The sequence below is a fragment of the Apodemus sylvaticus genome, chromosome 7 (assembly GCF_947179515.1).
Source record: "Apodemus sylvaticus chromosome 7, mApoSyl1.1, whole genome shotgun sequence".
NCBI lineage: Eukaryota > Metazoa > Chordata > Mammalia > Rodentia > Muridae > Apodemus > Apodemus sylvaticus.
This window is the reverse complement of record NC_067478.1, coordinates 93,995,241-94,019,889: the sequence shown is the minus strand read 5'-3', so window position 1 is coordinate 94,019,889 and position 24,649 is coordinate 93,995,241. Positions and strand designations below refer to the sequence as shown.

At 36.9% G+C, this 24,649-nt stretch overlaps 1 protein-coding gene across 1 annotated transcript; it reads left to right on the top strand.

The window, feature by feature from the left end:
* Positions 1 to 1,885: 1,885 nt before the first annotated feature.
* On the top strand, positions 1,886 to 2,827 carry LOC127690083 (olfactory receptor 145-like). Its single transcript, XM_052189639.1, has one exon. It carries the CDS (start codon positions 1,895 to 1,897, stop codon positions 2,825 to 2,827), a length of 933 nt encoding a protein of 310 aa, XP_052045599.1. The 5' UTR covers positions 1,886 to 1,894.
* Positions 2,828 to 24,649: the final 21,822 nt, after the last annotated feature.

The following is a 24,649-nucleotide window of genomic DNA, read 5'->3' as shown; positions in this document are numbered from 1 at the left end:
AGCTGAAAAGAAGGATATGATTTTTCCATTTGTATTATATAAACTCATCATAAACTCTCATTTCTGTCAGCCTGATTCATAGTTTGGTGAGAAACTATTCCTTCCCTCCTAACTATTTCTCAACCATTCTGTGTAATATAAAGAGATAGCAATACATGCAGTTCTTAAAGTTTGTCTTGCTTTGTGTAAGTTGGGAAATAAATTTGGTATTGTCCAGCTACTAAAGAGGTAATAGTCTCTATATGCTATCACAGGGCAAATGTAATAATTGATTTTACCAAGGCATGAATCATAAAACTAGAGTAATGACTGACAGGGTAGGATATACCCTGTCAATATTGGTACAATATTGGTGCAATATTGGTACAATATTGAATTTGGATTGAATTTAAGGCTTGCTTCACAGACAAAATTAATTCCTAGCATGATGTTGGGGGCAACTCCTGGGAGTCATACATATGTAGGGCTAATTTTTTTTTTTTGCTGCAGGTATAGCATTAACCTGACTATTAATGTCTTTCCAGTGTATTGATAGATTATTTTATCTCACAACCAGTATTAGAGATGCTCTCTTTAGAAATACATTAAGATCAATATGTATGTATGTATGTATGTATGTATGTATGTATGTATGTATGTATGTATATTGCTAGTAAATCGGTATAGAATTAGAGACTTTGAGTGTTCAGACTTCTTCACATCATACCTTTCAACCAAGTATCAGGAATCATTAGAGAAGTGGGGGTGTAAGAGCCAGAGGTCATAGATTCCTACATTAAAACTATGTGTTAAAAGTGTTCCTAAAGAACCCATGGTGGTAACAAGAGCATGTGTAAAACCTGAGTAAAATCAATCTGGGGGAAAAAAATGAAGACAGGAAGGAGGATATGACTATGAATTCTGCCTTTAGCTGAGTAACTATTGGCAGTTAATTGATGGATACTTTGAGAATCATGGTCAGTTTCAAGGATGTAGCCCCTGAGAAGCTACCTATGCTCAAGTAGATAACTCTCATATATATATATATGTATATATTCTTAATTAACCAATTTCATTACAATTGAACTAATTTGTAAGTGTCATAGTAACAAATCTGATCTCTTGGGAAAATACCAGGCAAACATGAATCCTTCAACTTTTAATCACATGCCTGAGACTCATAAAACCCTCTTGGGTCATTGCCAGATGGCTCTTATGACATCAGATATAGTGTTTTCCAACCTCTGTGATAGAGAAGTCATTCTGGGAAAAGTCTACAACAGAATCATGATCCAGAGCTTATGGCTTCTCAGAACCTGGTGGAATGAGGGCTCTAGATTCCCCAGTACAAAGTTAGTTTCTATCACAACCAAAAAGCCAAATCCAATAACAACAGAAACAATTTTTTCTCTGGATTTTATACCTTGACAGCTCATTCATGTCATTTGTCCTTGCTCTTCTTTGAGACTACAGTAGAGTCCGTAAGATCACGTGTGGTGTTCTCATTTACAAAGGTAAGAGTTGAACAGAATGCATGCTTTTTGACTCAAACTAACTGTGAGAGACCCAGTGAGTCTTTGATATATCTTTTGTGAATACAACTGATGGTGTAGTAGGAGGTGTATTGTCAACAAAGATGTAAGGTTGATATGCTACAGAGGCAATAATGGTCATTGCTTTCCTGAATATTATTCCCTAAGAATTAAATATATGGCCTTTCATATATTTATGCTTATTTCTGTACGTTTACTTCCATAAAATGTGGAAAGCAAAGGCATCTCAGAGAATTGTGAGCTTGAATTCATCATCCTTTTCTGGTTCTTAGTCTTTCTTTAATGTTGTATGTTGAGGAAGGCTGCAATTTCATTTTCATATTACAATTTTTACTGTTTTTACAGATATAACCTGTGGAAGAATGGCTGTAGGAAATGACTCTTCAGTGAAGGAGTTTATCCTGCTAGGCTTGACACAAAAGCCAGAGCTCCAACTGCCTTTCTTCTTCCTCTTTTTGGGAATCTATGTGGTCTCCATGGTGGGGAACCTGGGCTTGATTGTTCTGATTGCTTTGAATCCTCACCTGCACACCCCCATGTACTACTTTCTCTTCAACCTTTCCTTTATTGATTTCTGCTACTCCTCTGTCATAACACCCAAAATGCTGGTGGGTTTTCTGAAACAGAACATCATCTCTTACTCTGAGTGCATGACTCAGCTCTTTTTCTTTGCTTTCTTCGTAAGTGATGAATGCTACATTTTGACAGTAATGGCTTATGACAGATTTGCTGCCATTTGTAGACCCCTGCTTTATCATGTCACTATGTCACATCAGGTCTGCCAGTTGATGATGATGGGTGTTTATGCAATGGGCTTTGTGTGTGCCATGGCCCATACAGGTTGTATGCTAAGCCTGACCTTCTGTGATGGCAACATCATCAATCACTACATGTGTGACATACCCCCTCTCCTGAAACTCTCCTGCACAAGCACCTCCATTAATGAGCTTGTAGTTTTCATTGTTGTGGGTGTCAATGTAATAATACCCAGCCTGACTCTCTTTGTTTCTTATACCTTGATCCTTTCCAACATCCTCAGCATGCATTCCTCAGAGGGTAGGTCAAAAGCCTTCAGTACCTGTGGCTCCCATGTAATATCTGTTTCTCTTTTCTTTGGAGCTGCAACATTCATGTATTTTAAGCCTCCCAGTACATCTGTGGATGAAGATAAAGTATCTACCATTTTTTATACCATTGTGGGTCCAATGTTGAATCCTTTCATCTACAGTATAAGAAATAAGGATGTCCACATTGCACTGAGAAAAACTTTGAAGAATTCTTTTTTACTTAAGTAGAATCTGTATTTGTTATGGAAGCTTTCTTTGGGTAAGTATGCTTTACAACTAGGCAGAAAACTAGTGAGGCAGTTACTTGCCATACCATTTTCATATTTTCATGAGCTCTATATTTGACCTATATTTGATATATGAATGTCAATAAGCAAAATAAAAATACAGAGATCTCTGATAATTTTAAAACCACTCAAAAATAATTGGTAAAACAAAATAAAAATATTTTATGTGAGAATATTGTGGAATTAAAATGATTTATTATTATGCAAAATTAAGTTAATACTGATGAAATTTCAGAAGTCTGTGAAATATAAATAACCCATAATCATCTTATCATAAAGAATATAACTTACTTTGTAATTTTTCAATAATATGTTTTTTTCAGCCCTAAAAATTGAGCAAACACATTTGTGCAGCTATCCCCTCTTGTGTAACATTCCAGCCTTAGAAATAATGAGTATTGAAGCACAGAAGCCTGGATGTTACTATACTCAGAAAAGGAAAGGTCAAGGATTTCTAAATGGATATTTTTCTTTATTTGCTGGTTATGTTGAGGAGTTCATATTCTGACTCACTTGCATGACAGACAAGTGCTCTACCAAGGAGCTACATCTTAAGCACAGCCATAAGATCTTTGATTACAATACATCTAGAAGTCTTATTTACATGTTTAACTGAGATACTGATTTCTGTAGTTTTATAGACAATATCTCTTTTATTCAGTTAATTTCCCTGTGGAATACTGGTAGCCTACTTCATCTTGAAAAGTTCTTTTGTTTCTCCAAAGGCTGAAGTAAGGATGGCAAATGCCCTTTTCAATCTGGTGTTTTCTTTTTTTCTATAGCTTTATAGCAGTTGGGTAAAGAGGGGTAGTTGAGTCTGATGTGATTCCAGTGTTCTTAGACTGAAAATGAAACAATTTAGATTATTCGTGATAAAGGGAACCTATTTTAGATATTTTCCTCATGAATGTCAGGACATTTGTGTATAAGTACTTACTTTGTCTCCATTGGAAAGAATTTGTCTAAGCAATTTACTATTTATCAGTAGTGTGTGTAATAATTTCTTTCCCTTCAATAATTTCACTTTCATTCTGTCTCATTGTTCTACATATAATGAGGCAGTTTATTGAAATATTGAATATAAACTGAGCCTGTATCCTACTGTAGAAATCAAGATTCATAGACTTTGATCAGACAATAATAAGAAAGACAGTAAGTAGAGAGAGAATCCAAATCAGAAGACTTCATTAGTTCTCTTACTTAGAAGTTTGGGGAATCCCAAGGAAGAGTTGGCAGAATGATTGTAAGAGTCAGAGAGGATAGAGGGCCCTAAGAAAACATGGCCTACTAAATCAAGTGACAGGGCACTTGTGTACTCACAGAGTCTGGAGTGGCAAGCATGTAGCATATATGGATCTGGCCCTGTATATATGCTGTGGCTCTTAGCTTGGTGTTTTGTGGATCTCCTAATCGTGAAAGTGGGTATATCTTTGACTCTTTCTATTTTGTTAATTTTCTTTTTTTCAGCTTTGGTGTGAGGGTTAAATAATAATAATAAAAACAAATACATCTCTGAAGAAAGGTGAAGATATGTGTGGTCTCAGAAGGCTACAGACTAGTAAGATGCTGAAAAGATAATTCTTGTGCCTGTGAGTTAGTATTGAAAAATAATATGCAATGTCTTGAGCAAATGTAATTTTATTTCTAACAACTCTCTTATTATCATGGGATGGTTGGATAAAGGTCTCTTTCTAAGGAGATGTTGGTGACCTGACTAAAAACAGGGTTCTCCACTGAACATTTATACATTGGGATGAAGAAAGCTTAGTCGCAGATACAGGACCAACCTTATGGTGATTTGGAATGGTTATGGGACTATAGATGAACCCTATGCAAGCATGAAAAGAGGAATACTGTCCATACAAGTGTAAACAACAATTAGTAAATGAGGTTGGATTGGGGCTTATGAGAGAAAAGAATGGATGTCAATAAGCAAAATAAAAATCGGTGATATCAATCATACAATGGACGTTGTTTTCTTTATTTCTCTGTAATTTGAAGGACATTCAATCCTAATTCATAAGCAGTATGTGATGCAATCCATGAACCAAAAATTTAAATAACCAATATTTCCCTGTCCTGCATGGGGAATTGCTTTTTGTTGGTAAATATGCCAGTGATGGCTAGATATCAGTAAAGGGTGTAACACAAATTAAGTGGGTGACACTTAATCCTGTTTCATCTTGTCCTCTTCAGTCAAATATGTCACGTGGAAAGATTAGGGGAACTGGTTTGTTTTTGAGTCTCTATTCTGTAAGTTTTGTGTCTTCATCCTCTTAGTCCTCGATTCTGCTTGACTAATATTAAAACTGCTGTAGTATACATTAAATAAAGGGTACATATATCTTTAAAAATTCCTACATTCTTATTGAAGGTTAGCTTCAACATCACATTGTAAACCTAGGAAGGTGTGGGTATGGATTTGGCAGTTGGAATTGCTTGTAATGTCAATTGCTATAAGACCCTGAAGGCAACTAAAAAAATGAAAGGGAGGAGGGAAAAACTGATGCTGATGGCATGAGAATTAAGGCTCTAATAATAATATCAGGTGACTGGAGAAGAGAAAGAGAAGGAAACTGGTGCTGGTGGCCACCAGATTAAGCTACTACTGATAGTATCTAGCAAGAATTGCCACTGATAGTAAACACCTGGGCTGCCACTGCTTGTGGCTAGTAATTAGAGAAAATAAAGAAGAAAAAAAGTCAAGCACACACAAAATGGTTGAAATACTGTAGACCTCAGTAAGTGAGTTCTAATAAGCGGGCTCTAACAATTTCATACATATGCATATATATACACATACACATGTATATATATATATATATATATATACACACTTATATACATACATATATTCAAACAAACACACATTCAGACATTGGTGCAAACTACAAAGGTCTAGGTAGTAAGATCTATTTTATATACAGACATTTGCTGTATAGAGAAAGCTCAAGTTAGCAATCTCTTACCACCTTACATACATATTCATACACATAATTGGTGGATAAAGCAAACCTGTAATGAACAAGATCTAATAATTTATTTTTCTCTTAGCCTTTTTTACATGCCTTAAGATAAAGTTCTTTATTTAAGAGGAAGAATTACTTCATTCAAAAAGAGACAACCCTGAGATTTCACCTTACACCAATCAAAATGACTAAGACCAAAATCTCAAGTGACAGCACATGCTGGCAAGAATGTAGAGAAAGAGGAATACTTCTCCATTGTTGGTGGATTTGCAAACTGGTACAATCACTCTGGAAATCAATCTGGTGGTTTCTCAGAAAATTGGAAATAGCTGTACCTGAAGACCCAACTCTACTGCTCCGGGCATATACCCAAAAGATGCTCTGCCATACCGCAAGGGCATGGACTCCACTAAGTTCATAACAGCCTTTTCATAATACACAGACGCTGAAAACAGCCCAGATGTCCCTCAGCCAATGAAGAATGCATATAGAAAATGTGGTTTATTTTGCCCTTAGAATAGTATTCAGATATTAAAAACAAGGCATTTTACAAGAATTTTGCAGACCAATGGATAGAACTAGAAAATACCACTGTGAGTGAGGTAACCCAGACCCCAAACGACATGCATCAACTGATAAATGGATATTAGCCAAAAAAGTACACAATAGGATGATACAACCCACAGACTGTAAGAAGTTTAAGAAGAAGGAGAGCACAAGTGAGGATCCTTCGATCCCGCTTAGAAAAGGAAAACTAAATAATCATGGGAGACAGAGGGAGGGAGAGAACTGATTGACAGAGAGGAGGATTAGAGGAATTAGGATGCCAGAGTCAGGCATGGAGGGAGACAGGAGAGAAGTCTAGAGGGCCATGAGAATGAATGAAAATATATAGCTGCCTGGGGTCAGGGGGTGGGTCCAGGCACATCTGGAAATTCACAGAGACCTGAAATGGGAAAAGCTCCCTGCACCCATTCAATGGGGGTGACCTTAGCTGAAATTTCCTACAGTGGGGAGGTGGAACCTTAAGGGTTTACCACCATTAGACAGACAGGGGTCCCAATGGGGAATGGGGTTACCCAACTATCTTCATTTGTGACCTAGAATTGTTCCTGTGTAAAAGAAATGCAGCATCAACAATGGAGTACAGACCCATTTGGCATCCACCCCATGGGTAGTTTCCAAATCCTCACATTATTACTGATGACATGTTGTGCTTGAAGACAGGAGCCTGATATGGCTGTCCTCTGAGAGACTATATTAGCATCTGACTGAGAAAGATGCAGATACAGCCTACTGTTGCACTGAGGTCAGGGACCCCTATGAAAAATTTAAGGGAAGGATTGAAGGAGCTGAAGGGGTTGTCAACCCCATAGGAAGACCAACAGTATCAACTAATCTAGACCCCTTGGAGCTCTCAGAGACTAAACTACCAACCAAAGAGCATATATGGGTGGTCTGAGGGTCCCAGAACATATGTAGCAGCATACTGAATTTTCTGGCCTCAGTGGGAGAGGAGGAACCTAAACTTGTAGAAACTTGATGTACCAGAGAAGGGGGATATGTGTGTGTGTGTGTGTGTGTGTGTCTCTTTGTGTGTGGGTATGAGGTGGTGGTTGATGGGTAGGGGGTCCCCCTTTCAGAAGCAAAGAGGAGGGGAGGGGGTGAAGAACTCTTGGTAGAGTGACAAGAAGTGGACAACATTTGGAAAACAAATAAATCAAGCAATTAGAAAGAAAGAACAAAAGAAAGAAAGGAAGAAAGAAAAATGAAAGAAAGGAAGAGAGGAAGAAAGGAAGAAAGAATAGAAAAACAGGTTACACAAGAGAGAGTTACAACAGGATTGTTGAGTATAATTGCAAAATAGTACATTTATCTATCTTTCATTCCATAAGCTCACTATTAGTTCAAATGAATATTTTTCTCTATCTTTTATTTCATATGTTGATTATAAGTGCAACACAATAGTTTTTAACACTGAGACCTGTGGCCTCATCCCTGAACCTAACCTAAAATGAATGTTTTCCTTGTTCATTGTTTGTTCCTTTTGAAATAAATATTAATGTATCCTGACCCTAGGTTCCTGCTACCAACCGCAATGGTTTATGTTCTGGAATGAATGACACACACACAATGCCTTTATATTTTAATATGCCTGAAACAGCACAGTAGCTGGCCCGCTGCCTAATCTTCCTGTGATTAATTCTGTTATTACTTACTAATTCTATATTCTATCTTGGCTGCTTTGGACAAAGCTGGGCAGCCCTCTGCACCATGCTCTCCTGACTCCTTCACATGGTGGCTATGCCTCTCAGTCCTGCACTCTTCTCAGGCATAGCATCTCTCTTTTCCTCCACATTCTCCTGGCATGGTGGATCTCCCTGCCTCCTTCTCCTTGCAGTCCCAAGCCTAAGAAATCTTAAAAATCTCACCTCTGTCTGCCCTCTACAACTATTGACTGTTGGCACTTTATTTACCAATCAGAACCAATTGGGTGCAGGATGCCAGATGTTGCATACAGACAGCATCTGTAAGCAATTTTGTGGGAAACATAATTAGGATTTGTAATACAAGCAGCTACATTTTCTAAGTGAAGTTTTTCCTAGTACAAATTACATGCTTATAACTCATGTATCCATTTCATTATGGATGCAGACTTTACTTACTATTCTCTAAGGAGGGGGACACAGTTTATTTTTTATTCTAAATTTATTATATCATTCTGGCAAGACAACTTAAACCATCTTCTTAAACTTTCTATCAACCACTCTAATTTCCTGAAACAATTTAAAATCAAATCAAGAATTTTGTAAAATTATTAACCCATCTAAACAATATTATTTCAAGAATTTATAATTTGCCCAACAGAGTAGAGTAACAAACAGAATTCAATAATAACAGACTATAGGCAAAAATTGACTTTCTTTGCCCAATTACATCATGCCAGAAAAACAAGGAATACAGCAATAGCAAACTTGAGAAGGCACATCAGCAGCAAGAAGGCCTTGAAGGTTAGTCTTTCCAAGACCAACCCATTGCACTCATTCAAAATGGTGGGCAATCTCCTGGAAGCTCACTTGCCCACTACAGCTCTTTCTGTATGGTATTTATCATACATTCAGTGTTTTAAATATCATATCCAAGTGATATTAACAATCGATTATTTTTTCCTTAACTTTCCTGAAGTCACTATTTACTTATTACTCAGTAGCCACCCAGTGATTATTGTTTGTTCTGTTTTGCATTGAGACAGTATTTTTAGAGTGTAGCCCTGGGTGGCCATGGAATTTCATCACCCTCTTGACATTATTCTTTAAAGATTGAGATTATATGGACATACCATTGCTTTTGGCCTAACAACTTTCCAGTGTTTATGATGCCAATGGCATAACTTTCATTGCTATCTTCTATGTAAGCAACTGATTAAAGCTATTGGTTTTGCTGTCTTTGACATTAAGTTGAGAGAATTTGCGCAAACAAACTCATGAAGTTAATTCAGGATCATTTAAGATTCATATATAGACATAAAACATTTACTTTTAAAATGGTAAGGTCAATTTAAACTTTGATATAGAATGGAAATATACTTCCATCACATACAAAATATATGTATCATCATATGGATATATTTTAATATAATTAAAGAAACAAAAATATTTTTTACTACTCATAATTGATATAGTATCTTCCTTTTCTTGGAAAGTACAAATTCTATGAATATACCTTCAGTTTGAAAGGATTTAATTGGTGAAATAGTACCCTTCTTGTTTACTAGATTACTTATACATTTCATTGCAAAGCAATAACACCAGAGAAGTATAGATAATCACAAGTCCTAGAATCCAGGTCATTTTTTCCTAGACTAATGCCCAAAATGGTATATATAGGAGTTTGGTCTGGTGCTCTCTGTATTTAAATACTCAATATTGGCTCCCCCATGATCTGGTTACCCCCACAAGCAGATCCTCACATATACCAAGTGATGCTATATAAACCTTGCTCCTCAATTTAAAACTATTGGTTAAATAAAACTGATGGCAGCTAATTACTGAGTTGAACAGAGAGAGATAGAGTTTGATTTGCTAGACTGGGAGTCACAGGTAGGCACCACAAGGAGGAGGAGGAGTGAGAGTGAAGGAGTCTTAAGGAGAAGAATACATGAGAACATTAGGCCTAGTGGAGTCATGATGGACTAACAGCATGTACCAGAGTGGTATGCTTCCCCAAGATGACAGACTGCTGGAGCAGAAATTAGCCATAGTATTTCAAACAGGAAGTATTTGGGAGTAGAAATAAGCCAATAACTAGATTAGTCATAAAAGATTTGGTTAAGGGTAATCCTCCAGTAACTGCACAGAACCAAATAAATAGGTATCATAGTACAAGTATTATTTAAAGATAAATGAGCGTAAGTGTAATGAATATTATTTCACAGGCATATATATTAAAAGCTATATTAGTAAAAAAAGGAAAAATTGTTGAGTAATGTGTATGAGGATTTGTGTACTTTATACTTGCAATAAGAAAATACAAATTATATGCAGCAGATGATTTCATGTCAGTGGTGTCAGTGGCTTAGTGCAGTTCCACACTGTCTTACTCTTCTTCTGTAGAGTAGTGGTTACCATATAGTGCATTCCTGCAGGAGCTTTTGTTGATGTCCCATTCCCTAGGACAGTGGACTGACTGCAACAGTACTAGGATCTTAATGATATGGTTAATTTATGACTTGTATAAGTACATTTGCAATGTTAAGGTAGGTCCTAAACCAATCTGACTAGTATCCTTATGAGATAAGAAAATCCGGACAGGTATCGTCAAGACTGGAAACACAGATAGGAAGGAATAGGTGATAACACAACAAAAGCACAGCCATCTTTAGGGCAAATAGAGAATCATCAGAAGAAACAGAATCCATACTTGATGATGGAACTGAGGACCCCAGAGCTGCAAGAAACTGAAGTTCCATTGTTTAAGCCAGTCCATCTGTCACTGAGGTTCAAACGCTTTTTTTTAAATGCCAGAGATAAGCAAATGACATGATAAAAATACAATTTTCAATCTTTGTATCCTAGGAAATACATTGCCACACCAACCCCAGTAGATTCTGTGTGACAAAAAAAAGTTCCACAAGTTGATGCATTTTTACCCCAAAGGGGGAAGTCTCCTGGAACTGGCTGTGGAACTTTCCAGTTGGAGGATAATTCTGAGTTTACCCTAAATTTCCTCTCCTCCTCTCTTCACAATGGTATCCTAATGGCCCGGCTGATAATCTGTTCTTTGAAGTAGAGTCACTGACTGCACTCTTTTTTAAGAATTGCAAGGCTTTGCCTCATAGTCATTTACATAATTACAACCTTCCAACAACATGCAGACTTATATGGCTATGTGTATGTAGATGAGGGTGGCTCTGACACTGTGGTATGGAAAGCATTGGTTAAGTGAAGAAGCTTTTACAAGGTAAAAGCTAAATATTAGATAAGAATTTCTCACAAAAACTTATTAAGACCCAGGGGGTATAAGAAACTTCAAACTCTTTGAAGGTTTACTGTTAACTACTGGTGACTCTGTATTCTAATCAGGAAGATTGATGACATCTGTAAATTGATCCTCTGAATCTGTTACATGAGAAACATTGTAGCTGATTGATTTTGCATTTTCTTGTGCCAAATGGTTATGATAATTGTGCCTGCTTCATTACATCTTTTGAAATGGTAATACCAACTCTTTGTGTATAAAAATCTTTACTTTAGAGTTCCTAAAGACATTCAGATTCAAACAGCCTCTGTTTGTGGTTGTTTCTGTTTGTCACCTCTGAACTTGTTTCTTTCCTGATATACAAAGTTCTCACTCAGATCTGAATCTTCCCGCTGGGACTCTCTGTGGCAATAAATCTAGGACTTTATTCAGGCTATGTAGCTGCCATACCATCAAGTAAATATAGCTGTGTATTATTTTACATTTTTATTTGAAACAAAGTCTCTCCAATTTTTGCATGCTAACTTTAACCCATTTATGGAGTCAGGGTAGGCTTTGAACTCATTCTCTAGAGTTGCTACAATTATCGGGATTTGTCTCCCACCATGAGAACAAAATGTAATAAAACATATGAGAAAAAACAGTTTTAGTTAGATATTTTGTTTAGATAAAGACAGTTGTAGTTAGATATTCTGTAATTCCATCACATGGGAGTCTGATGCAGGACCTGTTTAAGGCTTTCTAGGCTACACAGTGCTTTCAGGCCACCAAGTGCAATATAGGAACTGTAGTGGTGAGTTTAGCTAAACTTTTTTTGTCTTCTGGTAGGTGGCACACAAACCCATCTATCCAGAAGCTATCTGGATTCATAAATCAAAGAAACACAAACAGGCCAGTCAATTTTGAAATAACTTGGCTCCCTTAAAGGCTGGCATTTCTAAACCTTCCTCTACTACCCCTTGCCCAATCAAGTAAGTAGCCAGTGGTAAACCATCCAAATTCTATATTGCTGATTGGCCTTCTCTCCCGAAGCTCCTGTGTCCCATCCTTCTCTCCAAAGTCATGGTGATTTTCTCTCTCCACTTCCCTCCTGTGCCTAAGCCCATGAAAATATAAGGGTCCTGCTGCCCAATCTCCCTTTGCTTGGCCATTTGCCACTGACATCTCTCTTGATTAATTATAATCCAGTTGGGGACAAAGGCCTTCAGCATTTGAACATGCAGGTTTCTTATTAAATCAAAGCATTAGAACCAATCCTCAATCCCTTACCTTTTCTGTTGAAATAAGAACAAAGAAGCTCTTTTCTCAGGCATAAATTGAGCACAACCATAACAATTATGCAAATTGTTGAGTATGATATACAATTAACAGCCAGTCTATCATGTTGATCAATTAAAGTACTCTGCCATCATAACAATGAAAGAGTTTAAAATTTTATACGTGAATTATGTTTTGATTTTATCCTGTATCACTGTCTGAAAACCATGCTTTCAACTCTACATTATATTTCTTAATCTTAAACAACTTCTTTGTGAGACTATAACTAGTCTATATTTAGAAAGCACAAAAACATAGTTTCTAAAACTTAAACAAATTGTAGAGACAGCTGACTACCTGGGCAATCCCCTAACTTCTTGTAACATTGAAGCATCTTTCTTCAGCCTTTTGGCCCAAAGCCATTTGGCAGACCCTGAAATGAAGTAGAAATAAAGAGGACTATCTTACCACGTATTGTCAGAGATTAGTAGTCTACTATCCTACATCTGTTATTACTTTTGGACAATATTTTATATTTAGATGATATATGTAATTTCTCTTTAGTGGCTACCTTGCCATGATTAGCAACCTCACCTGAAGGTAAAGATGCTCAATATCTTCTTTGAACCTTAAACAGAGTAAAGCCAGGAGCAGACATGTGTCTAGTCAAAATTGCTAATAATAATGACGTGGTTAAATATAAGATTCTGTGGACTTCTGATGTTTTTCAAGACTATCTATCTATCTATCTATCTATCTATCTATCATCTGTCTATCTATGGTATATCTGAACTGTTAAACCTTAACCATTCTTAGCTATTTCTAACTGAATAATATTGAAAACACCATATTATAAATTAAATCATAATCTTATATAACTATGAGTTTGCTATCTTGGCCTTAACTTGCATTACTTAATCAACCTAGATAGTTTGTAATAGCAGCTATAAAAGAAGTGGGTGAAAGACTTGAGTTCTTAAATGAGTTGCATAGACACAAAGCCTAACTAAGAGTAACTATAAATTTCAAAATTTGTTTCAATATTACAAATTTATACCAATGAAAACCTTAATTCTATATCACGCCATAAATTCTGTCCAATATAAGGAATTATAACTTTAATTTTATACCAATTGCAATTTCCATCAATGTAGGACTATATCCATACAATGTTTGGTTCAAGAATAAATTTAGTAATCTATCCCATTTATTTATATAAAAAATGAAAACTTATCTATAATTTGTAAATATAACTACAACCAGATACCCAAACTCTAGGAATTGGATTGACAGCTCTCTATGGCTTCTTCCTGATGAATAGGGGTGACATGGATGCACCTGACCTAGAGCTATCTGGACATGAGAATGAAACACACACACACACACACACACACACACACACACACACACACACACACTACACACCCAAGTTAATTTTAAAATGTCTTGGCTCCGTCAAAGGCTGGGCAGTACTAAACCTTCCCTGCTACCTCAGGCCCAATGGGGAAGTAGCTAATGGCCACCCATCTGAATTCTCACATGGCTGGTTGGCTTTCTCTCCTGCAGCTCCTATGTCTCATCAATTTCTTCTCTCTCCTCTCCTCTCCCTATCTCTAGCCCACACAAATCTAAGGGTCCCACCCCGTCTCCCTTTGTTCAACCATTAGCCACTGGCATCTTTATTGATTAATCAAAAACCAATTGGAGACAAACTCTTTCAGCATTTAAACAGGTAGATTCCCAATTAAATCAAAATATTAAAATCAATCCTTAACAACAAAGACTTTATTTTTGTCAACCAACCAACCAAACAACCAAACAACAAACCAACAAACAGCTAAAAAAGAAAACAAATCTACCCCACAGAAATTTCCAAACAAAGAAATGCCAAAATCAAAGAAGACTGAAAGGAAACCTAAGTCCTCAAGATTCATAAATATTTTAAGTAAAGTATTATAGTTTTATTAGATGAACAATAATTGTACATGTATATATGTGGCACAGTCCTATAAAGGGAAATATATTATTCATCGTCCCCACCCAAAAATATAATTTGAATAACTGTGACTGTAATAATACAGAATATATCCATTTAGGGAGAGAATACCAATTGTATGATCCGAGAAAAGGACTAGATTGTTTTCAAATTATCATCTGAAAAATGCATTCTTAAATCTTTTTAAAAGGAAGAGGAGGAGGAGGAGGAGGAGCATCTTGTAGAAACTACAATGTTTAGTATCATCACACTGGTCCCCTACAAGAGGCTGATTATCTTTGGATTTTTGTGCCTTTTATGCCAAATGGAAATTGTGATGATCAGCAGAAAGTCAGAATGACTTTCACATCTGAAGTCTCGTGTTTCTTATGTATAAAGAACATAGGAATCATTCCTTGACTTTATACTTTTTTCTCAATGTATTTGGTCTACTGATGAAATCTGAGTACTTACTATTTTATTATTCTTGCTCATCTATCTTTTGTTTGAGCACAGTACATTTGAACACACCTCTTCTAATAAGATTTTGGTGAAAAAAATATATTCCAATTTGGTAGAATGAGCCTTTTAGAAACCTTCTAAATTCTTGAAAGTAAAATAAAAGGCTCCATTGTTTGGCCACTCTTTTGACAGCCTTTATTGCATTTTTCAAATAAGGAACACTCAGGACTGCAGAAAGAGGAACACCTAGGTTTGATCCCTTCCCCACAATTTCTCTCCCACCCACCCCACCAGTCCCCAGGATTATGCACATCTGCCAGAAGCCAGCTGTGGGCTTTCCCAGGAGTTCTCAGGAGTGTCTGGTCACTGATGCCCTGGAATCCATTAGACCTGTTGAGCAAGGAATATTCATGTTAATCAAACAAATAAAGTCATGTTCAGGAATCAAAGAAGACCCATGCCTGATACACCAAGAGAAACTAGCCCCAGGCTGCCCACAGGAGGCCTGCTACATGGCAAACATCTATATTAGGCCTGGCATTCCTATTCTTGCTATACATGAAAAAATTAGGAACAACCAAATGGTTAAAGGCCTCACTAAGAATACAAGGAGCAAGGACAACAATGGCACCTTCACAGAAAATCTATTTCACTACAACAAACCCGAGATATTGTAACAACCAAAGAATAGGAAAATGACCTTAAATTCAACCTTACAAGGTTGTCAGATGTCTTTAAAGAGGAAATAACCAAATCCCTCAAAGAAATACAGAAAAATGTAACTAAATAAGTGAAGGAAATGAGTAAATCCATTCCAGAGCTGCAAATGGATACTGATTCCCCCAGAAGTTCTTTTACTGTTGAGAATAATTTTAGCTATCCTGGGTTTTTTGTTGATGAATGTGAGAATTGAGAATTGATCTTTCTTACTCTATGAAGAACTGAGTTGGGGTTTTGATGGGGATCATGTTGAATCTGTAGACTGCTTTTGGCAATATGGCCATTTTAACTATATTAATCCTGCCAATCCACGAGCAAGGAAGTTTTTTCCATTTTCTGAGATCTTCGATTTCCTTCTTCAGAGACCTGAAGTTCTTGTTATATATATATATATATCTTTCATTTGTTTGGCTAGAGTCACTCCAAGATATTTTATATTGCTTGTGGCTTGTTTATATTGTTTATATTGTGAAGGGTGTCATTTCCCTAACTTCTTTCTCAGCCTGCTTATCCTTTGAGTATAGTAAGGCTGCTGATTTGCTTGAGTAGACTTTATAACCAGTCACTTTGCTGAAGTCGTTTATCAGCTGTAAGAGTTCTCTGGTGGAGTTTTTTATGTTGCTTAAGTAGACTATCATATCATCTGCAAATAGCAATAGTTTGAATTCTTTCTTTCCAATTTGCATCCCTTTGACCTCCTTATGTTGTCTAATTGCTCTAGCTAGAAATTCAGGTACTATATTGAAAAGATATGGAGAGAGTGGGCAGCCTTGTCTAGTCCCTGATTTTAGTGGGATTGCTTCAAGTTTCTCTCCATTTATTTTGATGCTGGCTACAGGTTTGCTATATATTGCTTTTACTATGTTTAGGTATGGGCCTTGAATTCCTGTTCTTTCCAAGTCTTTTAGCATGAAAGGATGCTGAATTTTGTCAAATGCTTTTTTAGCATCTAATGAAATAACCATGTGTTTTTTTTTCTTTGAGTTTGTTTATGTAGTGGATTGCATTGATGGATTTCCATATATTGAACCATCCGTACATTCCTGGGATGAAGCCTACTTGATCGTGGTGGATGATCGTTTTGATGTGTTCTTGGATTCAGTTGGCAAGAATTTTATTTAGTATTTTTGCATTGATATTCATAAGGGAATTGGGCCTGAAATTCTCTTTCTTTCTTGGATCTTTGTGTGGTTTTGGTATCAGTGTGATTGTGACTTCGAAGAACGAGTTTGGTAGTGTTCCTTCTGTTTCTATTTTTTTGAATAGTTTGAAGAGGATTGCTGTTAGGTCTTCTTTGAATGTCTGATAGAATTCTGCACTAAAACCATCTGGTACCTTGCTTTTCTTTTTGTTGGGAAACTTTCTATGACCCCCTTTTTTCCTTTAGGGGTTATGAGACTATTTAGATGATCTCTCTGATCCTGATTGAATTTTGGTGTTTGTTATCTGTCTAGGAGATTGTCCATTTCCTCCAGATTCTCCAGTTGTATTAAATATAAGCTTTTGTAGTAGGATCTGATGATTTTTTTGAATTTCTTCAGTTTCTGTTGTTAAAACTTCCTGTTCATTTCTAATTTGGTTAATTTGGATACTGTCTCTGTGCCCTTTGGTTAGTCTGGCTAAGGGTTTATCTATCTTGTTGGTTTTCACAAAGAACTAGCTCCTGGTTTTGTTGATTCTTTGTATGATTCTTTTTGTTTCTACTTGATTGATTTCAGCCCTGAGTTTGATGATTTCCTGTCTTCTACTCCTCCTGGGTGAATTCGCTTCTTTTTGCTCCAGGGCTTTCAAGTTTGCCATTAAGCTGCTAGTGTATGCTCTCTCCAGTTTCTTTTTGGAGGTACTCAGGGCTATGAGTTTTCCTCTTAGGACTGCTTTCATTGTGTCCCATAGATTTGGGTATTTTGTGTCTTCATTTTCATTAAATTCTAAAAAGTCTTTGATTTCTTTCTTTATTTCTTCCTTGACCAATGTATCATTGAGTATAGATTTGTTCAGTTTCCATATGTATGTGGGCTTTCTGTTGTTTTTGTTGGTATTGAATACCACTTTTACGCCATAGTGATCTGATAGCAGGCATGGGATTAGTTCAATCTTCCTATATTTGTTAAGGGCTTTCTTTTGACCAATTATATGATGGATTTTGGAGAAGGTACAATGAGGTGCTGAGAAAAAGGTATATTCTTTTGCTTTAGGATGAAATGTCCTATATATATCCATTAAATCCAATTGGACCAAAGCTTCAATTATTTTCACTGTGTCCCTGTTTAGTTTCTGTTTTCCTAATTGGTCCATTGAGGAGAGTGGAGTGTTGAAGTTACCCACAATTATTGTGTTAGGTGTAATGTGTGCTTTGAGCTTTAGTAAAGTTTCTTTCATGAATAAGGTTGCCCTTGCATTTGGAGCATAAATGTTCAGGATTGAGAGCTCTTCTTGGTGTATTTTTCCTTTGACCAGTCAGAAGTGTCCTTCCTTGTCTCTTTTGATGACTTTAGGTTGAAAGTCAATTTTATCTGATATTAGAATTGCTACTCCAGCTTGTTTCCTGAGACCATTTGCTTGTAAAATTGTCTTCCAGCCTTTTACTCTAAGGTAGTGTTTGCCTTTCTCACTGAGGTGTGTTTCCTGTATGCAGCAAAATGTAGGGTCTTGTTTAAGTATCCAGTCTGTTAGTCTATGTCTTTTTCTTAGGGAATTGAGTCCATTGATGTTAAGAGATATTAAGGAATAGTGATTATTACTTCCTGTCATTTTTGATGTTATGTTTTATATTTGATCGTTTATCTTCTTTTGGGTTTGATGAAAGAAGGTTAGTATCTAGCATTTTCCAGAATGTAGTTTCCCTCCTTGTATTGGTGTTTCCCCCCTATTATGCTTTGTAGGGCTGGGTTTGTGGAAAGATATTGTGATATTGTGTAAGTTTGGTTTTGTCATGGAATATCTTGGTTTCTCTATCTATGGTGTGAGAGTTTTGCTGAGTATAGTAGTTTTGGTTGGGATTTGTGTTGTCTTAGAGTCTCCATGAGATCTGCCCAGGATCTAGCTTTCAGGGTCTCTGGTGGGAAGTCTGGTGTAATTCTGATAGGTTTTCCTTTATATGTTTCTTGGCCTTTTTCTCTTACTGCCTTTAATATTCTTTCTTTGTTTAGTACATTTGGGGTTTTGATTATTTTGTGACCAGAAGTATTTCTATTCTGGTCCAGTCTGTTTGGAGTTCTGTAGGCTTCTTGTATATTCATGGGCATCTCTCTCTTTAGGTTAGGGAAGTTTTCTTCCATAATTTTGTTGAAGATATTTGCTGGCCCTTTAAGTTGTAAATCTTCACTCTCATCTATGCCTATAATCCTTAGGTTTGGTCTTCTCATTGTGTCTTGTATTTCCTGGATGCTTTGGGTTACAAGCTTTTTGCATTTTGCATTTTCTTTAACTGTTGAGTCCATGGTATCTTCGGCATCTGAGATTCTTTCTTCTATCTCTTGTATTCTGTTGTTGATATTTACATCTATGGCCCCTGATTTCTTCCCAAGGTTTTCTATCTCCAAAGTTGCCTCCCTTTGCGATTTCTTAGTTGTTTCTACTTCTGCTTTTAGATCCTGGATGGTTTTGCTCAGTTCCTTCACTTGTTTGTTTGTGTTTTCCTATAATTCTGTAAGAGATTTTTGTGTTTCCTCTTTCATGACTTCTGTCTGTTGACCCAAGTTCTCCTGTATTTCTTTAAGTGATTTTTGCATTTACTCCTTATTGGCTTCTATCTTTTGATCCATATTCTCTTCAATTTCTTTAAATGACTTTTGTGTTTCCCTTGTAATGGCTTCTAACTTTTGATCCATTTTCTCCTGTATTTCTTTAAGAGATTTATTTATGCCCTTCTTGTGTTCCTCTAACAGCTTCTTGACCAGTTATTTTAAAACCAAATCTTGTTTTTCTGGTGTACTGGGGTATCCAGAACTTGCTATTGTTGGAGAATTGGGTTTAGATTCTGCCACATCACTGTAATTTCTGTTAGTAATTTTCCTATGTTTGCCTTTTGCCATCTGGTTATCTCTGGTGTTGATTGGTCCTGTTGTCACTGACTGGTGCTTGTGGTGTGTCCTGCCCCAAGTAATGTTATACTAGGGTTGTCTCTGTGAACCGAACCTGGTGCTATCTGTCTGCTCCCTCAGGGAGTGAAGATGGTGGCAGGGATCCCACAGGCACCCAGTAGGGCACAGGACCCAAGCCTGGTTAGCACACAGACAAACCACTGATCTGCCCAGGTCCTGGGCGCAGGCAGCAGCCCAAAGCTCGGGGTTCTGCATCCCCAGAGATCTTAAACTCGGGATATCTCTGTACCTGGGGCTACTTGTCCTATCCAACCAGGTGTGAAGATGGTAGCGGGGAACTCTTCCAAGAGCCAACACAGGACATGCCTGAACCATCTGACTTTTCTTATTGCCTGGAATCATCTGCCTAGGCCTTTCTAGCTTTCAGAGTCTTTTTGATAAGTCAGATATAATTCTGAGAGGACTCCATTTGTATGTTCTTGACCTGTCTCCCTTGAAGCTTCTAATATTCATCTTTTTATTAGCAGATTTTGTGTTTTGGTTACTATGTGCGGGAAGATTTTCTTTACTGGTCCAATCTAATTGGTGTTCTGTAAGCTTCTTATATGTTTCAAAGCATCTTTTCTTTCTGTTGGGAAATTTTTTATCTATAATTTCACTGAAATTATTTTCTGGTACTTGCAGCTGGTACTCGTCACTTACTTTTATTCCTTTTACTTTTATATTAGGCCTTTTTATGGCATCATAGATTTCCTGGATGTTTTATGTCAGGAATTTTTATATTTAATATTTTCTTTGCCTGATGTATCAATTTTTTCTCCCTATCGTCCTTCCTCTGATATTTTCTCTTCTTTCCCTTCATTCTGTTGGTGAAACTTTCATCTCTTGTTCCTGGTATTTTTCCTAGGATTTTCATTGTCAGAATTGCATCATATTGTGTTTTCTTTATTACTTCTATTTGTATTCTTAGATCTTTAACAGTTCATTCATTTCCTTCATCTGTTTAATTTTATTTTCCTGTATTACTTTGAGAGGTTTTCAAAGGCATCTATTACTTTTGTAATGTTGTATTTAAGTTTGTTCTTTTGTTATTCTTTTGTCTTAAAATATTTAATGCTTGCCGTAGTGGGATGGCACTGATCTGAAGATGCCATGTTGCCCTGGCTCTTGTTGTTGTGTTCCTAACCAGTACTTTAGCTATCTAGTCATCCCTAGATGTTCCTAGTATAGCAGGTATAGGGAAACCAGGTATAATCTGGATGTTTCCCATCTCCTATGGCAGCAGATCTCCTATGGCAGCTGAGGACTGGCTGTTCTTGGAATAGTTGGCCTGGATATTCCTGGTTCCATGGGTCATATTTTTCCCCATTTTGTGGGCCTGCTTGTTCTTGTTGACATGCCTCTTGGAGTTCAGCAGAGCAATGGCCAACAAATGGAGTTTCAGGTAGAGCCCACAGTTGGCTCAAGGAAGCTGAGTGTTCCATTTGGGTTAAGTAGGGAAATGGGGAGTAAGTTATCTGGCCTTGTTGTTACTTGTTCTAAGAGTCTGAATATCCCTTGTTTCGCAGGCCTTATGGTAGCTGACAGAGCAGCAGCCAGCGAACGATGCTCCAGTGACAATGTTGCAGCTATCTAAGGGCAGCTGGGCATGACCCTGGGGACAGGTAGACCAATTGTGGGGAAGGTATCAAACCAGGTTTTTTCTTGTTCATTGGGTGAGGATGTCCCTCATTTAGCAAGTCTGATGGAGACCAGCAGAGCAATAACCAGACAATGAGGCCCTTTATTTTATTTGCAAGCACTTGGAAGAATTCAATTAGACATACTTTTCCAAGGTGGAATAACTTTTTTCACCAAAATCTTACTAAAAGAGATGTGTTCAAATGTGCTCTATTCAAAGAAAGATAGATGAGTAAGGATAACAAACTAATAAAGACTCAGATTTGATCAGTAGTCTAACTATATTGAGAAAAAGCTTAGAACATTAAAGAAATAGATCTCAAAACTCTCTATCTATAAAAGATGTGGTGTGATACTACAGTCACTAAGGTCATTCTGGCTTTCTGTTGCTCATCAAGATTCTTACCATACCTGGCACAGACATCACAAAGAACCAATGATAAATCAGCATCCTGTCATTTTCCAAGCTGACCACTGAGTTGGTACTGAACAGTGTGTTTGCTATAAACAGCTGCTTCTGCTCCTTTTCCCCTTCCTCCTCCTTCTCTTCCTCCTTTTCTTCCTCCTCCTCTTCCTCCTCCACCACCTCCTTCTCCATCTCTTCCCTTTCCTTTTTCTTTTGCAAAACTGTAAGAATGCCATCTTCAGATGACAATTTGAAACTAATCAAGTCATCTCTAGGAGAGAATTTGTAATACCTAGATTTGGTATTTTGTCCCTAAATGGCTACATTTCATCTTTCTCAGTCACAGTCATTCAAATTGGTTTTTTTGGGCAAATAATTTACTTACTGTCTGTCTGTTGCTTTGGTTGTTTTAGAAAAACAAAGACTTGATATATTGTGCTTGTTGGCCTGAAAGCACTATGAAGCCCAGTGCAGTCTTAAATAGATCCTGCCTCAGAAACCCATGTGCTGGAATTAGAGTATATATAACTACAATCGGCTGTTTTTCTTTACTTGTACTGCTGTTTTTTTCTTCTTATTAAAGTAGCTGTGTCCATTGATACATACCTATACTAGCGGCTCTGGAAACTGAGTTCAAGACCTATCTGCACTCCATAAAAATATTAGGTCAGTATTCATAACTTGGTGAGACTACATTTTAAATAAAAAATTATATTGAGACATTGCCAAGGCACAGCTTCAGCACGAGGAAGCTCTTGGGAAACAAGGAATGGGAGCAGCACTGATTCTATAATGGGAGCAGATTCAGTAGTGGATCCATGCTGTCAATTCAAGTGCTCTCTCTTTACCTGAAGATTCTCCTTATTCTTCCTTCTTTCTGATTAGAGAGCCCGAACTCATTCTTTTGATCATCACTAAGTCTTTGATCACTGTTAATAGCTGTTTTTAGAAATTGATAAACATACATAAATTCTATGAATCTGAGAATGATAGCTCAATTCATGCTTCCTTCAACCAGAAACTAAACAGAGCAAAAAAAAGGACATTTCCTTATAGTTTTTACACAGCTTGTTCTTCACAAGTAGCTGTTCACAACTCTCATGGTTTCCTGGTACAACAGACAGTGGCCTTTAGTAACTATTTTCATGTAAAAGCAGAAAGGTGATATAATACAAATGTTAAAATAATTTTTTACAAAAATTTAAGATATTTGCAAGTAAAACAGCTAGCTCCTTCTTATATCTCTCTAGGCATTATCATCTCCAATTATTCAAGTAGCCAGGAGAATGAAGTACTAACTTTTCATACACTTATATATACTCTTTTAATTCTCTAATCTTTATTTCCTCTTCCTAACTACTTCATAGCTTCATGTACTTTCCTTCTAATAATATTTGTTTCTAAACGACATAGAAGACTTTCTCCTATAAAACAGGGCCATCTGTCATTTGCTGGTATTTTTTAGATTTCTTTTCCTATCTGTATCCTGCAGGACACACAAATATTTTTTTTTTAAATTTTGGTTCATGAATTGCATTCTGAAGAGACTGCTTAAATATGAACATCCTCTGAGCTTCAGAATATGGAGAAAGAAGGAAAACAAAGTGATATGTTTTGGATTTTATTGTGCTTATTGGCATTCATTCTTTCCCTCACAAATCCTCAATTCAACATCAACATAATTTATCATTATTGCTCACACTTGTATATCTCCTCCTCCTCTGCCTCCTCCTCATCTTCTTCTTCTTCCCCTTCCCTTCCTTGTCCTCCTCCTCCTCCCCTTTCCTTCCTCCTCCTTTTTCTTCCATCTTCCCCTCCTCCTTCTTTTTCTCCTCCTCATCCTCTTCCTCCTCCTCTTCCTCCTCTTCTTAATTCCAGCTTTCATGACATTTATCTCTTTCCCGTAAGCATTCCAAATCACCAGAAATATTGCTCCCACATCTGACACTGAGCTTGCCTTGTCCCTCTGCTTAAATGTACAGTGGAGAACACTGTCCATTACTATTAAATTATTAAAGGTCACCTGCCATCTACTCAGACAGAGATATCCTTACCAGCCAACTCAAGATAATAATAGAGCTTTTTTCATAAAATTACATTTGCTCAAGACATTGCATATAATTTTCCTAATACAAACTCACAGACATACAAATTATTCTTTACCATCTTACTTGTCTGTAGCCTTCTGAAATCACAAGCATCTTTACCTATTGTCAGAGCTGTAATTTCTTTTTAATTTTTTTTATCTCTCACACCAAAGCTGGGAAAAGCATATCAACATAAATGAAAGAGTCCGAAGGTCAAGCAAAAGAGTCAAGACACACCTACTACCAGACTTAGGAGACCCTCAAAACACCAAGCTTAATCTTTGTAACATATATACAGAGGGCCTCGTGCCACATGCAGGCCACATGTTTGCCACTTAAGTTTCTACATGTACTTGTACATTTGAGCTTGTATATGCCCTGCTTAGTTGATTCAGTGTTTTCTTAATAACCTCTATCATATGATTTTTCTGACCAATCATCCATTGGGATTTCCCCAAACTCCTAAGAGAAGGTATTAATGAAGATCTCCAATTTGGACTCCCTCTCAACATAATGACTGCCTGTATTTTTTATTAGATATCTTCTTTATTTACATTTCAAATAATTTCCTCTTTCCTGGTTCCCTCCTCCTCAAAAGTCCCATAGGCCCTCTCTCCTCCCCCTGTTTCCCAATCAACTCCCTCACACTTCTCTGTCCCGTTATTCCCCTACACTGCTGCATCAAG